Source organism: Sciurus vulgaris, assembly GCF_902686455.1.
Source record: "Sciurus vulgaris genome assembly, chromosome: Y".
NCBI lineage: Eukaryota > Metazoa > Chordata > Mammalia > Rodentia > Sciuridae > Sciurus > Sciurus vulgaris.
This window is the reverse complement of record NC_136481.1, coordinates 116,273-133,510: the sequence shown is the minus strand read 5'-3', so window position 1 is coordinate 133,510 and position 17,238 is coordinate 116,273. Positions and strand designations below refer to the sequence as shown.

The 17,238-nt window shown below is 34.2% G+C and overlaps 1 protein-coding gene across 8 annotated transcripts in view; it reads left to right on the top strand.

The window, feature by feature from the left end:
• LOC306652047 (lysine-specific demethylase 6A) overlaps positions 1–17,238 on the top strand; it is a 202,658-nt gene that overhangs the window by 123,443 nt on the left and 61,977 nt on the right. For 5 of the 8 annotated variants that reach the window (XM_079125113.1, XM_079125112.1, XM_079125116.1 and 2 more), the window contains 6 exons: positions 4,364–4,462; positions 4,648–4,867; positions 5,405–5,539; positions 6,818–6,913; positions 7,860–7,958; positions 8,557–8,952. In XM_079125113.1, the coding sequence (XP_078981239.1) occupies positions 4,364–4,462; positions 4,648–4,867; positions 5,405–5,539; positions 6,818–6,913; positions 7,860–7,958; positions 8,557–8,952 (1,045 nt within the window). The remainder of the gene's footprint in view (positions 1–4,363; positions 4,463–4,647; positions 4,868–5,404; positions 5,540–6,817; positions 6,914–7,859; positions 7,959–8,556; positions 8,953–17,238) is intronic. The other 3 variants (XM_079125115.1, XM_079125114.1, XM_079125118.1) reach the window with 3 other exon arrangements.

Sequence of the window (17,238 nt, the reverse complement as noted above, 5' to 3'; positions counted from 1 at the left end):
TTCTTAATCTTAGTTTTTATCAAATAGCAGTCACCAGTAGTTTTTAATTCAGTGTGAAAGTTTTGCCTCTAATTTCTCACATTTTTTTCATATGTTTATTTAACATAACAGAAAATTCTTTTATATTTTACTTTTAAGCAGACTTTTTTTTTACCATATGAGTTTTACATTTAAGAACTATTTTTTCTACCTAGATTTCTGTTCAGTCAAGAATGAGATTTGTAGCATATTATATCAAAGCACTGCAGGTGTTTGTAGTGCCAGAGGTTCATGTTGTTGTAGTTACTGTTGTAAAGACATAGACTGAAACATACTCTTGAAAGTACAAGTTTTGCACAAGTGTGGTACTTTTCCAGGTCTGTGTGAGGATAGCCATATTAACAGAGGTTTTCCTTAGTGAATCAGGATTTAAAGCATTGAAGTGCTTTTTATTTTTAACCTTTTAGGGGTAAAATTTTCCAAATGAACAGAACACTTTCTTGACTTCTCACATAGAAGATGTTAACCTGTTTTAGGTTCAGGATTATTGTTTTAGGTATTAATTAGCTTTATTTAAAAAATTTTTTTAAAATTTTCTTTTCCTACCTTCTTCTGTATATTCTTTCTAATCTGCTTTGTTGCTTGGGGGGAAACAAATAAGTTTGTGAAAATTGTATTTTAAAACTTAAAAGTTCTGCATGAAGACCTTTGGTGTTACTAAAAGATTGTAATTTGATGACAGTAATTCTTCTGAGACATTTGTACATTATCTCTGTGTTTAGTACTGTGTTGAATATTGAGCTCACTGGAATATATACATAAAAATGAAAAGGGGTTGGATAATACATTTATACTACCACTAGCTCCTGACTGTAATAATGGCTTCCCAGAATTGTATAATGTTAGATTTGGGTTGGAGCAGGGAGCAACTTAGTTTATTGTCTCATTTTGAGGCAGGAATGTAGATTTCCCATAGGCAGATAGGATCAGGGCATTTGGAGAACAAGAGTGGAGTGGCCATCATGCTAACCTGAAAAGAGACAGTGGGTCTGAAAGATATCCTGTGAGTTGATGCTCCCTGCCAGGGTTAACAACAGTGACCTCAGACAGAATTCTTGTTTCTGTTGCTTGTAGCTTCAACCATAGCAGCCCTTCTTTAGTTGCCCTTGCTTTTTCCTCTAGTGATAGACTACCACAAGCAGTCTCCTACCTGAAATGCTTCCTCTTTTCTGCAGATACATCAAACCACAGTGTTGGACATATCTTCTTAATTCTGTAAGAAGGGATTAAATTATACACTCCTGATTATCTTCATAAGTCCAAATCAGTGGGCTTGATTGATTCATACCAGCATTCCCATTAGCATCAACCCTCTTTAATGCCCTCTGCAGAAGTGGTAGATAAATTCTCAAAAACCCCATGCAAAGAACATGTAACAGTACTTCCCCTAGTAGTCCCTGCCATTCTCTAAGAGTCTCCTCTTTTCTGCTTGAAATAAAACTTATTACTCTCTGCTTGTCTGTGGATTTCGTTCCTTAAATTCATGAGGCCAAGTACCCAACTACCTAGATCCACTGTTACAATTTCATAGTTGTGGGAAAACAGTCTAGAGAAATAATTGTTTTCCCTAAAGTTACATAGTAATTGGTTTCAGAGAAGGAGCATAGGTTCAACCTTGTTTTTGTTGTTGTTTTAATTACTCAAAAGACTACCTGAATGGAATCTAGACAAGATGAATTACAGGAAAAATGGTTTGTCAGTAGACTCAGACATCTGTGCTTGGGCTTGTCAGACTCAAATAAAGCCCAGATACAGAAGCTTTTGTTCAGGCATGAAAAATAGAATTGGTGCCAGACACAGTGGCACATCCTTGTGAACCCAGACAGTTGGGAGACTGAGGCAGAACGATGACAAGTTCAAAGCCATCCTCAGCAAATTTGTGAGACCCCAAATACTCAAATAAAAGAGGCTGGTGATGTGACTCAGTGGATAAGTGCCTTTGGTATAACCCCAGATACCACCCTGCCTCAAAAATAAAAAAAAAAAAAAAGAATAGAATTGCAGTGTAGGTTACACATGCACAGACTGGGGTAGCAGTATGTACGGAGAACAAAGGAAAGGTTGGAGTTTTATTGAGAGAAAGAAATGTATACAAGGAATTGTGAAAGAAAATTTATTGGCACTTGCAGCATTTGAGGGAGCTGACAAGTTCTGATTACCAAGTGTCAGAAGTAACTGTGTAAAACTAGTCTTAAGGTCAGAGTTCTACCATGGCTTGCAGAGTGTTACTGCTTTAAACATAGGATAGTTTGTTTTGTTCTATGAGATGATTCCTGGAGGAACCTTCTGTGACTTGTTTTCCTTTCTCTTGGTCCATCAACTCCATGTTAGTGGAGTGTAATAGGTATGATTCCATTTGCATAAATAAATTTTCACAGGTATACTGCTTTAATTTTCTCTTTTTAGGAATGGACTATGAAATGTTGCTTATTTCTTATGGCATTTATGAAGAGTTGTCTGATAATCTGAAATTCAGTTCATTTTAAGAAAAAAATGTCTTATTCTTTCTTAATATTCACATTCTTTCTGGTTTCTGATTGTTTACATTGTTGCTTTCTTCTGAAATTTTCCCATTCTCCATGTCCTTCTACATAGGTTGTGAATACTCTCTGAAATGCCTTCTTTTGCTCATTTTCTGGCACCACTTACGTTTTCCAACTCCTACAGATTTGCCATTTTTAAGGTTTTTTTATATCCCTCTTTTGTATACATCCTGTGTTCTTTAGTCTTATGTGAGTGAATTCCAAATTAAGGTCTCTAAATTTAAAGAATCTCTTAAACTTCAATACTACATCTCACTCTTTTTAGTACACACAACCAAAGTCTGTACTTTGACATGTTTTAAAACTTTTTCATAATGTTCTTTCTCAAACTAATTATTTGTTTTTTAAAAATTGTGTTTTTAGTTGTAGATGGACACGATACCTTATTTAGATATTAATTTTATTTATTCGTGGTGCTGAGGATCAGTGCCTCACATGTGCTAGGCAAGTCCTTTACTATTGAGCTACAGCCCCAGCCACTAGTTTCTGGATTTTATCACAGAAATTCTGCTGATTTTTAGGGACTGGGGAGATAGCTCAGTCAGTAGAGTGCTTGCCTTGTAAGCACAAGGCCCTGGGTTCGATCCCCAGCACCCCCCCAAAAAAAAGAAATTCTGCTGATTTTTAGCTGAACTATGTTTAAAAAGAGATTTATTATTCTCCTACTTGAATCATTCAGTTTTTAAAACCAATGATTAAATGCGTTATTCTTTTCCCACTTTTTCTTATTTGCCCCTTCATTAATTTGCCTATACTCTGGGACAGTGTATATTCACCTTCTGTCATTTCAAATTTATGTCCGTAGAGACTGCTGAGTCTACACATTGTGAATATATTAATTTTTCTTTACTTTTCTCATGCTACTTGCCTGTAAAGAAAAATCACAGAATAAGTTAAAATTTTCCATTTTAATCTAATTTTTGCACATGTGAGATGCCTTCTACATGAAATGTCTTTAAACTAATATGAAATTGTCTGCTTATATTTTCCTCTTTAATTTGTGCTTCCCAGGCATTTGGCATATGCAAATTAGAAAGATTTCAATGAGTAAGTACAGCAGTCAACATAGGGTGCTTGTTTCATTAAAGATATTAAAACACGTGTTGTTTTATATCTTCATTGTCATCATAAGTGAAATCATAACAGATAGTTTCTTGAAGAACACCCATGTGTGCAGACACCTGTATACATACTTGCACACAGGCATACATATGTGCACACATGATGAGGTTGTGGGAAATATTCCTGCATTGTAAGAATATAGAGTTATAGAGTCATGTGTTGAAAATGATACATTAATTTTCCTTTCCTAATGAATAATCCAAAATGACAAGGAATAATTGCTCTATTATCAGTTGGAGAAGGAAAATTAAATCCAGCATAGAAATCATTACCAATAGATTGTGGTTTTTTCTTTGTTTTTCACTCTCTACTCTGATGCAGAAAACCTGAATTTAAACTATGTAATTCGATTCTGTGTGTTTAACACTCAGTTTCAAAGCATTGAAGAAATTTAGACTCTAATAGTTTTAGTAGAGCTAGTTCATTAATATAACATGCACTAGTATTTATTAAGCAGTTCCTAGTATTACAAAACGTTATAATGGAGATTAAATTTATGTATGTCTATATACCTGTAATCTCTTTCTTTCTCATACACACACACACGCACACAAACATTCCTTATTTATTCCTTCTTCCCTCTTAAATATACAGTTTCCCATTTTATGTTATCTGTTAATGGACTTTTGTTTATTCATGGGTATATTTTCTCCTTTTAGGTGTTATTCAAGTATTGGGAAAGTCCAAGATGCCTTTATATCCTATAGGCAATCTATTGATAAATCAGAAGCAAGTGCAGATACCTGGTGTTCAATAGGGTAAGACTGTATAAAATAATTTTTGTGTATTTATTTTATTATTCATATTCATATTAAACATTCATGTTTGTTATTTATCATTATATGTAAAAATAATAGTATCTTAATGCCCAACATTCTTGAAAGATGTATAGTAATATTATAAAACTAATCAGTTTTTGAAAACTCATTATTTCTGTTTCCAGTGTGCTCTATCAACAGCAAAACCAGCCTATGGATGCTTTGCAGGCCTATATTTGTGCTGTACAATTGGACCATGGGCATGCAGCTGCTTGGATGGACCTAGGCACTCTCTATGAATCCTGCAACCAGCCTCAGGATGCCATTAAATGCTACTTAAATGCAACTAGAAGCAAAACTTGTAGTAGTGCTTCTACACTTGCAGCACGAATTAAGTTTTTACAGGTAAAAATTTAAAATAACGTATTTTAAAAGACACACATCCCCCCTTATGATAAGTAGCAGGAAATTTTGTCTGTGTTGATGCCAACTTGTTTCCATACTTACAGTATTTTGTTAGGTTACTTCCCTTGTCATTTGAAGCACAATATGTGGTATTCAAAATATATGCTTTTGCACATGTCCTTTGTTGATGCATATTAATTTATGTGCTCTGCATTAATATGCATGAACATTTTCAGTGTGCTATCTTCATTTTTAAGTTGTCATAGCATTTTAGAGAAAAGAACAGACATTATTTTTCACATTTGAAATTTCCCAAGAAGTACCTGTGAGAACTCTGAAAATTAGAGCATAGCTTTGCTCTGATCCTCCCAAGTATATCCTAGTTGCCCTCTTTATACTTAACATCTGTCAACAATCCCAAATTGAGACTATATTTCTATAAAAAGTAACTACTTATAGCACTGAGGAAGATTTAGTGGACTTGCTCTTACTCAAATAGGCTTGTGTTAAATTTGCTTTTTACATAATTTTTCCTAGGCTCAGTTGTGTAACCTTCCACAAGGTAGTCTACAGAATAAAACTAAATTACTTCCTAGTATTGAGGAGGCATGGAGCCTACCAATCCCCGCAGAGCTTACCTCCAGGCAGGGTGCCATGAACTCAGCACAGCAGGTGAGAAGTTGGGTTATCTTCTGTAGGTGCCCAGCTTTAAGGGTTCTTTCCAATCTATAGTAATCAAACCTTTTTTAATGAATGTAGGATTGACTTTTTTAAATGTAAAAAAATCCCTTTAACTATAAAAAGTCCTTTTTAATTTAATTTCAAAGGGATTTTAGGTCAAAAATAAAACTCCCTCTGATGGGAAGGAACTTGGGGTATCAGTTAAAAATCTTTTTATGTTCTCATGACTTGAAAGGAATTTCTTAAGTAACTATGCTACATTGGATTATTGAATTAAAAACTTTTTTTCCAAAAAGCTGAGTCCATTGAACACTTGATTTTGATTTTCAGTATTTAAATTAGTGATGTCCACATAACTTTTAAAAGTATGCAGCTTATAATATTTTATAATTTGAAGGAATGAATTAAGAATGTGCAGATCATATTTTTGTCTTACTTCTGTGAACCTTATAAAGCTTGTGGTCCAAATACTGAACCTCTTTAGACTTCAGTCAAACACTATTTCACAGCAGTCCTTGTCAGTACACATGATTATTTCTAGTCAAGTAGAAGGCCTGCCCACTTCTGCCAAGAGAAAAAGAACACTTAGTCCAACGAAGCTATAGCAAGCACATAGTTATGTATTGAGTCTCTTCATATATATGTCTCCAGAAAAAAGTGGTCAAACTGTTTCACTTCATCCAGTACAGCAACAAGTTCATTCATGGTGTTTGACACTACAGAAACTACAGGTATGAAATATTCTTTTAACATTTTTTTCTATATATGTATATACATACACAGATACAACACATACTTATGAGATATGGAAAAATCTCAATAAAAAATGAAGCCCCAGCTCTTCTGAAATTGTACCTGTCATGTATTTTTAAACTTGTGGACATCAGGGAATAAAGTATTTCTATCCCATAATCTGTACATCATATTGTATGCAGAAAGAAGGGATAAGTTTATGTTCATCAGTCATTTCATTCATTTCGCTGCTTTTATCATTTTAACAGTTTTTTACCATGCCTCTGTACTGACATTGAAATAAATTGAAATGTGGTTATAGTGGACAGTCTTTCTAGCTCTTTGAGAAATGATTTAGGTATTAGCCTTTCACCTAAATCTGTACTTTTACAAAGTGGTGCCTTTTAGACAATATTTAAAACCTAATTTCTATATGTATATGAGTGAATATTTCAATTCTTAGTCATTTGTGTCTCACTAGTCATAGCTATTACTATAGGACTTTAACCAAATATTCCTAAAATAAATTTTTCTCAGAATGGTTCTGATAACTGGAATAGTGGCCAAACTATTTCACTTCATCCAGTACAGCAACAAGCTCATTCATGGGGTTTGACACCACAGAAATTACAGGTATGAAATATTCTTTGGATATGTTTTTTCTGTTTTAAAGTGGAAGTAATTTAGGATTCAGTCAATTTTAAGTTATTATTTACATTTTTCAAAGTAATAGAAATTATTATCAGTTTTGGTGGTTGGGGCAAGAGAGTAGAAATATTAGATAGTGTGAAAGCTCTTTTGTTCTCTCTATCCTTCAGCCACCAAGTTTTCTTTTCTCACAGATAGGTAATTTTTTTTTTTTTTAGAGAGATAAAATTTGCAAGTACATATATGTCTATCTCATACATTTCCCTTTTTGCATTTTTAAAATAGAAATGCAGAGCTTTACATACACAGATGTCCATACACATGCATGCTTGCATGTGTGTGTGTTTTATTACAGCACTTGCTTTCTTTCTCTCTCTCTGTTTTTTTTTTTTTTTTTTTTGGGTGCTGGGATTTGAACCCAGGGCCTTGTGCCCATGAGACACTCTACCAGCTGAGCTATATCCCAGCCCCTCTTTATTTTTTAAAAAATATACATGGGGGATTTTCCCATGTCTTTATATTGTTTGTTTTTTTATGGTGATATAATGTTCCACTTGAGGCTTCCTGAGGTTTACATTTCATTTAACCAAATCCCTATTATTGGTTTTTTAAGTCATTTCCTGCTATTTAAGGACACAAAAGTGTTAAAATAGTTTTCTCTCTGAAATTTCATTTACCTTAATATATTTCATTCAAAACTCACAAAATAACTTTCTTCAGATGAATCTTTAGATCTATGCCTTTCTTGCACATATTAAAATTTTCATTTTGGGATTGGTTACTATTGGTTAGGGATTACTGTGTTCTCTTACACACTGGTGGTGAATTTACAGACTTTCCATTGATAAATTGCTATGTAGTAGTTTTAGATTAAACTTTGTATTCTTCTAGTTTTTAGATTAAATTTAGATTATATTCTCTTTCCTTTTAGCACTTGGAACAGCTGCGTGCAAATAAAGATAATTTAAATCCAGCTCAGAGACTGATGCTGGAACAGCTGGAAAATCAGTTTGTCTTAATGGAGCAACGAGTATGTACATTTTTATCATTTCTAAAATATATTAGCACGTGGAATTTTTTTAAATTGAGTGTCATTTTAGAGGATATTAGTGGTCACTGCTAGTTTCTATGTGTATTCAGCAGAATTTAATACCACCTTTAAATACTCAGAAGGAACAGATTTTTGAAGGAAAAAATAGCTACAAATTAATTTACAACGAACACTTGATAGTTTATTATTTATATATATATAATGTTTTGCTTGTGTCCTAAGTGCTTATTTTTAATATTAATAATTAACAAATTGAGGTGGTGATGTTTTAATGGTTGTTTGACTTGAAGGATTTGGTATATATGAATTAGAAACTTGAAATCCTCTGTTTTGTGATGGAAAAAAAGGTCTATTAATTTCTGATTCATAATCCATAAATTTCAGCTGCTTTTTTTGTCTGTACAAGGAAACTTAAATTTTTTTAATAGTAATTACCTATAAAATCAAGCATAGTTTCTCCCTTTTTAAAGTGTATGTTTTCTAACATAGAAAGATGAAATGCTGTGATAAAGTTACAGATGTATCAATTACACATTTTCAGAATCACACAAGCAGGTTTTCTTTTTTGTTTTTGAAGATGAGACAAACAGGAGTTGCTCAGGTACAAACTACTGGAATTCCTAATGGGCCAATATCTGACTCATCACTGCGTACAAACTCTATCTCTAGCCAGCAACCACATGCAGCTCTGACCAGAGCACCTAGCATCTCTCAGCCTGGAGTTCGCCCTGCTTGTCTTGAAAAGCCTTTGTCCAACGGACCTTTTTCTGCAGGCTATGTTCCGTTCGGCACATCAGAAACTCTAGGGAATACAGACACTATTTTGGTAGGCAATAATTCTATAACAGGAAGTGGAAGTAATGGAAATGTGCCTTACCTGCAGCAAAACACATTCACTCTACCTCATAACTGCACAAACCTGACCAGCATCACAGGAGAGCCATGGAGAAAACAACTGTCTAACTCTGCTCAGGTAAAAGAAAGACTAGCTGTTTTGTCAGCTCTTGTACAATAGTTTATCTTTATTTGACTTGTGTATACATTTTGAGAAGAAGAAATTTAAATTTAAGGAATGGTTTTATCTTTAAGAACTAACTTTAAATAATTCATAATCATATAAGAATTTTTAGTACAGGATTATTATTAAATTTTGACTCTGTACACATAAATGTGTTTACTTATCAGTGTATGATTTGTGTACATATATTTATGTTAGCTAGTATGGGAAGCAAAGGAAAAGAAGTGGGGAAGAAGCCTTGCAGATCCCCCAATCTAGTTGCTAATTAAATCATCAAAACCACGTTTTTAAATACAGATAGTGTCTGACATCTGATAGTTCATCCCTCAGCTTTCAACTTTGTGGAGGGGGATGAATCATATGCATTCGAAAGAAACTGTACTTTGAATTTTGAATTGTGATCCTTTATGGGTTAGGGATATGTTGTACTTGTCTCTTAAGATCCTGGATAGAGGCAAAATTTACAGCCAGCTCTTAGACAGCCATGTGATCCTGAGGGTAAACATCTGTTATTGTACAGTATCCTTCATTTATCACAATTTTAAAAATATGTTTTGTTTTTGCATCCCATGGTACCTACAAAATCCATGTGTGCGTCCTATATTTATGCAGCATTCTTTTTCACTCTTGGTACAACATTCATTAAATTGCGTAAGTTATTCAACATTTTATTTTAATACTGACTTTATATTAGATAACTTTTCCCTTATGGTAGGCTCAAATAGATATAGGTGTTATGAGCAGGTTTATAAAGATTAAGCTAGGCAAAACTATAATGTTTAAAATATAAAGAAAGTGCATCTTATTGGTTCTCACAACACACACAAGCTGTGTCGCAATGCATTTGATTCACATTTCTTAGGCAGTGTCTTCTGCAGAGCAAAAGTGTTTAATTTGAATGAAGTGCAGCCTGTCAGATCTTTTGTGTACCATGTTTTTGTTATTCTATTGAAAACAAATCCATGCTATACAGATTTTCTCCTGTTTTATATTTCAGGATTTTTTTTTTTTTAATAGTTTCCTGTTAGAACCATGATCCATTTTCATTTGCTTTTTGAGAAGAATGGAAGTTCTATCTAAAGATTCTTTTTTTGTCTGCCTCCTTTGGTTGCTTTATTGAATTTTGTTTGTTTTTCTGGTTTTTGTACCTCAGCATCTAGTATTTCCAGCATTATTTGCAAAAAAAAAGATTATTTTCTTTCATTGAATTCTCTTTTGCTTTTTTGCCCAAGATCTATTTATTCTATATATGGGTCTTTTTCTGAACTAACATATTTGTCTGTTCTTTTCACCAACATCACTTTGTCTTGTTTACAGTTACCTTATAAAGAGCACCAGGCAATCAGCTGGTGTCAGTCTTCTGTCCCTATTCTCTTTTAAAATAGTGTTGACTGTTCTGATTCTTTTGTCTTTGCATGTTTTATATGGGAGGTTTGCATCTAATATTCATGAGAGATATTTGCTTGTGACTTTCCTTTCTTGCCCTGTCTTTGGTTTTAGTATTGGGGTCATACATTGAGAAAATGGTCATTATTTTCTATTTGAATAGGATATTATTGATTCTATAATTAATATTCTTACTAGAATATAATTTGATTAGATTGTTTAGTTTTCATTATGTGAATTTTGTCAGATTATATGTGTTAAGTTATTGTATCTGATTTCAGCTAATTTGTCAGTCTTGAGTATAGAGTTGCTCATAATATTTCTCTATGATCCTTTAAATGTTCATAGATTAATAGTGATGGACCTGCTTCCAGTTCTGATATTAGTGGTTTGTCTTCTTCCTGTTTTGTTTTTTGCATGACGATAGACCAGCAGATTTTACTAATCTTTTCAAAGAACTAATTTTTGGTTTCACTGATTTTTTCCTTACCATTTTCCTATATTTTTAAAATTGATTTCCATTGCAGTTATTATTAGTTATTTACTTACTTTGCATGTAATTAGTTCTTCTTCAGCTAGTAGGCTAAGGTCAATATTTTGACTACTGATTTTTATTTCAATGTTTAGTTATTTCAAAAGTATTTTTTAAAATATTGATATAAAATAAATATGCTTTTATTTTTAAATGTTTGATCAAATGCATTGTCACAATCAGTTTGTGTGTTGTAAAAACCAATTAAGATGCACTTTATTATTTTAAAAGGTACTGTATACCTTTTTTAGTAATGACATGTTTATCTTGCTATAGGTAAGATCTTCTGAAATTTCTTCCTCCCATGTAACTGTAACTCTATATCCCTCACAGATATTTCCCCAATCCTACATTCCTCTTAAAGATCATTCTGCTCTGCGTTTCTAGCCTCTGGTAGCTGTCATTCCACTTAGACTTCAAGAAGAGCAACTCTCTAAGATTTCACGTATGATTAAAATCATGTGGTATTTACCTTTCGACTTATTTATCATTAATATTCTCAGGTTCATCCATATTATGGAAAATGCAGGGTTTAATCCTGATTTATGGTTGGATAAATAAGTGTACCAGTTGTTATATACATAGCAGATTTTTCTTTATCCATTTTTCTGTTGAGGGGCATGTAGATTAATTCCATATTTGGCTTCTTTGAATAGTGCTACAGTGTATTGAAGAATACAGGTAACTTCATTTCCTTTGTCTGTACCTAGTCTTGGTATATGGTAGGTCTAGTTTTAACTTATTGGGAAATCTCCTGTTTTTGATAATACCTGTTCTAATTTTCTTTCCCTCCAATTATGTTAAAGGGTTCCCTTTTTTTCGACATCCTCACCAACACATCTTATATTGTCTTTTTGATAGTTGCCATTCTAACTGGAATGAAGTGATAGCTCACTGAGGCTGATTGGCATTTTACTGATTACTAGAAATATTGAACATTTTTACTTGCCTTTATTGCCCACTTGTGTGTCGTCCTTCAAGAAATAGCTGTTCATTTGTTTTGCCTTTGTTTTTGAGCAAATGGTTTTTTTTCTTACTATTGAATTATTTGTTATTTGTGTATTTTCACTGTTAATACTTCAGTAAATGTATAGTTTGCAAATAATACTGTTCTCTCATTGTTTTGGAAAAGTTGACTCAGAGAATGAGAAGTGTCCACTAAAGGGAGAAAGTGACATGAGACCAAATGCAGAGGCAGGTAGATCTAGGATTGCAAAAGTGCAATGTATTTGGACAGTTGTGGACAGAAGTGTGACTTGGAAAGGAAGAAGATGGATAAATCCTCATACCCGAAAGAATATGCTAAATTAGACAAAGATGACCATTGCCAACCAGAACATACCTGGCTTTTCTCAAAAAGGATCAATATGTTTTAAATGTCAGTTAAGAAACACGTGGGCACAAGTGACCAGCACAACGTGCTCAACTATCTTGCAATTCTGTTCATCCTGTAGGGCTTGGGATATGTGCTATGGTCACCTGGTGTGCTTGAAGGCAGCTATGGTGATAGTCATGTCTAGTCAGATCACCACACTTCACTGCTTGTAACTGGTTCTTACAAACTCTTGTGCCCCCACTTCTGAAATCTTCCCTGAATCTATTGGTGCTTTTAACATTGTGTCATCAGTGCCCTGAGAGACAATAAGCAGAATCCACAGCAGCCATAGAGGTACATGCATGAAAAGAGATGAATAATTTTGTAAATGACAATAACTACTGCTTTCCTTCAAGAACTCTTAAGATTCAAACCACAAATTTAGCATCTCACCCGTATATGGAATGGAGTTGGAGAGATAATTATTTTGGGTCTTCATGTATAACATGAGGTATATTCACATCATTTTTCTTGAGGATGCACCCACAACATTCTGTCTTGATAATAATACCTCTCCTCCCCAAGACGCTGTCCTAAGAGAAAAATGTTAGTTTCAACAGCTGACCCTGTAAGGGAAAACACCAAAATATAGCAAAATACAGCTGTGAAGAGAAAAATAAATGTTTAGCATGACTTACAATGGGAAACCTGCACCATCCACAAGACAATTAAGGTGCCATAATGTCTGTGGCAAGAGCAGCAACTCAGGGCAGATATCAGCATGACTTGGGTCCATAAGTGTTTCCTACTTGCAGAAGCTGAATTTGGAGCCCAATTATCTCCCCACTCAAGGGAATCAGACAGAAGAGGGTAGAATGTCTGTGGCTACATTTTCTGGACTTTGGTCTTACTGCATGAGCAGTTAGAACTTCTGTAGAAGGCTTTAGATCTTTTCATAGAACAAATAGTATGGCATTTGGTTCTTTATCTTTTTCAGGAAATAACAGTGCTAAGAAAATTGCGCCACATTTATTTTCTAGTTCTCTATCCACCTCATTCAGTCTCTCCCAGATCACTTGTAGCTTCCCCAACATATACATCGTATCAGCTGGGCTAAGGAGAGAGAGAGAAGGAGACCATACTATTATTGGGGGAGCAAGGAAATATTTTGCAGCAAAGCATTTTTTATGTCAGTGGTATGAAAGATAGGGAGGGACACCTTATCAGGCCCTTCAAAAATGTAGACACTAGTAGCTTGTCTCCATAACACTGTGCACATTTACTGTCCTGGCAGATCCCCTGTATTTTGACCATACCTCCCTCATTGACATTATGATCTAGTACATAAAGGAACAAGTTCCCCATGCTTGGTGTAATTATAAATGATGCCTAAATGCCAGGTGAGTTGTAAAATTACTCAATTTTTTTCCCATTTCATTTCAAGTCAAAGCAATGCCATCTTCTCCCACATCTCCAGAGTTTGAACATTTTTGCAGTCTAGCAGTTCTTTTGATGTTTATTCAGGGATTAATAAGGGATTAATTAATAAGGTTTCTTGCATTAGGGGTATGGCTAGAAGAGGGAGTCATATGTGCTGCAGCCTTAGCCAGCTGATACATTTTCTGGACTTTGGCCTTACTGCATGAGCAGTTAGGTAGAAAAGCATGGTTCACAAACTATAGAATCCTCTCCCTCTTCTCTGATTATTTTCATATCTTTCTTTTCTTCACTTTTCTCCTCCCTTGGATTCCAGAGTTTTTGCATATCACTCTGATTATAAAAAAGTAACCCTCATTTGTTTTTTCTTGATTTTTTTTTCCTTCCAATCTGACAAACTGATACTAAGTATCTTCATGTTAGTCACCTTTCTATCACTGTGATAAGATTCCTGACATATATCAACTTAAAGGGGGAATTTTATTTTAGTTCACAGTTTCAAAGGTTCCTGTTATAGTCACCTGGCTCTTGTTTTTGTGCTGTGGTGAAGCAGAACATCATAGTGGAAGTGTGTGATAGAGCAAAGTTTCTCACCTCCTAGTATCTGGGAAGCAAGAAAAAGGGAAGAGCACAGAATCCCAGTATGCCTACCCTTCCAGGTAATGCCCCAACAATCTCCTTTCTCCAGCTAGACCCACAGGCAGATGACCAAGCCTTTGTTTAGCACATGACCTTTGGGAAATATTTCATATCCACACCAGAATGGTATTATACTTAAAATCTCGTTCCTCCACTTTCCCTGTTGAACTGGAAGTTGGAGGGAGGTGAAGTCTTAAATCTACTTGTGCTTCTGTGACAGTTTTACCTTGGTACTAACATAAAGAACCCACACACTAGCCTGCCCATTATGGTAGTATCATGCCACTCTTTTTGATCACAGTTGTCAAGTTCACAAACAAGGAATATCTTCCTGCTTGTTCATGTCTTTGTTTCTTTCTTCAGTGCATTAAATTTTTGATGTGCTGTGTTTACTCTTAGATAAATTCATTCTGTGCATTTTGTTATTTTATATAGAAACTTAGTGGGGTTTTACAGTTTACCTTCAAGTAGTCACATTAGTGTACAGAAATGGTACTGATCATTTTTGTTGTATCCCACAAATTCACCAAATATTTTTTGGTATCAACTTTTGGATTTTCAGTGTATAAGAACATGCCATGTGCAGACAGATATGATGTGTCTTCGTCCTTTTTAATTTAGATGCATATTATTTCTTTTTCTTGTAAGGAGTTTGTTATATATTTGTGTTTCTGTGGTATCAGTTATAATGTATTGTTTTTCTCTCTGCTTTTATGTATTTGAGTGTTCTCTGTGTTTCTTGGACTCATTAAGGATTATTGATTTTGTTCATCTTTTCTCAAAATGAACTCTTCACTTTTGGATCTATGTAATTTTTTGTAATCTCTCATTTTTAAGCTGTATCTTTGTTTCCTTCCACTAGTTATGAGTTATGTTTATGCTTTTTTTCAAGGACAATTTTAGATTATTTATTTCTTTGTTGGTACGTGTGTTTATTGCTAGCACAATCCTATTTTTGCAGTGCTTTTGCTGCTTTCCAAAGGTTTCAGTATGTCATATTCCCACTTCCATTGGAAATGGCATTAAGAATCAAGAAAGATTCTTAATTTTCCTTTATAATTTCTTCATTGCTCTTTGGTTTTCCAGGACCTTGTTTAAGTTCCATATTTTTTTAAAGTTTCAGAAGGTCCTTCTGTTACTAATTTGTTTTTATAAGACCTTGTTCTAAAAAGGTTCTTTTTATTATTACTCTAATTCTTTTTTTAAAAAAACTTTATTTTGAAATAATTTTATATTCATAAAGAGGTTACAGAGGAAACCTACAAGGGAGTTCCATGCATCCTTCCCCCATCTCTTGCTTTCAGTGTTTTCTGCTTGTTTTGGGAGACAAGTTCTCACAAGTAGCCCAGGTTCGCCTCAAACTCCTAGGTTCAAGTGATTCTCCTGCCTTGGCTCCCCAAGTATTGAGTACCTGGGACTACAGGCATGTGCCACACCAAATAACCTCTTGCATCTTAAATAATTTAGTATCTTTTAATACTATATTAGAAGTAAAAAGGAAACTATATGCTAGTTACATAAAAATTTCTCAGGAAAACAGATTTTCAAAGTTTATATTTTTGTGGAAAGGGACTTAAGGATCTTTTTAAGCTTAGGTCATATAAAAAAGGAGGATTTAAAAATATGAAAATTAAACTAGAAAAATTCTGATGGTTGGTCCCATAAGAAAATTTGGTACTTTGCCTTCTGTATTATGCCTCAGGGACATTCTCCTTTATAAGGAACAGAAAAACGTTTCTTGAATGAAAAATATAAAGATTTGACTCCATAACAAAACTCACAGTTATCCTATAAGTATCTTATAAATATTCTATGAATGCATTTAACAAAGAAAACAGGCAAAATCTACACCCTCCACTACTCTCTTTTAGCAAGTTATTCCTTTCCAACTGTATAATTAACACATGAGTTCTTAATTGCCTTATAGACACATACCAGATCCACAAACGCATAGATATGTCTCATATTGTATACTAGACTATTTACATATTAATATATTTATATAAATAAAATAGGACTGTCGAGGTTAATACTTCTAGGGAGCAAAGAATTTTTTACCATTACCCAAATGCTTATAACTCGTTAAATTTGGATATGTATCTATCAGATACTTCGTGTTAAAAGAGAAGAAAAGTCTACGGACTGGGCAGTATTAATTCAGTGGTAAAATGCTGCTTGCCTAGAATGCACAAGGCCCTGTATCAGTCCTAGCACTGCAAAACAAAACACAGCAAAAAAGAAACAAAGACTAGTACTTTAGACTTTCAGCCCTGAGCCTCTCAATTCTTGCTTCTGGATTTCCTTCCTTCACAGTATCCATATATGAGCAGAATGAGTGACAGGCAGTTGTCCTAAGAGTGCCTTGTTTGGGAATGTATTCATTTACCAAAACAAAAACAAAAAGCAACTTATATGTAGTCCAGACAGAAAATCTATTTAATTTATTTTTCTGGAATTAAACTGTGAGATTTATAATGGTTTTTAAAACCATATAATAATCACTCAGTTAAATGCATTGTGTAGCAGATTATAAGAATACTATTGAGCATCTGAGGGTTTTTCACAGTGGCAGAACCAGGAGTGGTAAAAACAAAATGCTTCTAGACCATTAGAAATGCCAGCAAAAGGAGGAACAATAAGTCTGTTTTCTTGCACTCTGTTGACAATTTCTGGAGTCTTTGACCCTACAGCCATTTCCATGTATGATTTTTCTGCTGTATCAATCCCCAGGTGGGATCGCTATGCTCATGACTTTCACCTCTGGTAAATTCGTACTATGGAGTCCTGTGCATTGGTACGCAGAACACTGGGGCATGCCAGCCTCAGTGCTCATTGCAAACATCTGAATGCATCCACAAACCCATGCGATGTCTGGGAAATTTGAGGTCCAAGGAAGAATAAATGTCTTCACAAAACCCCTGCTGTTCAGAAT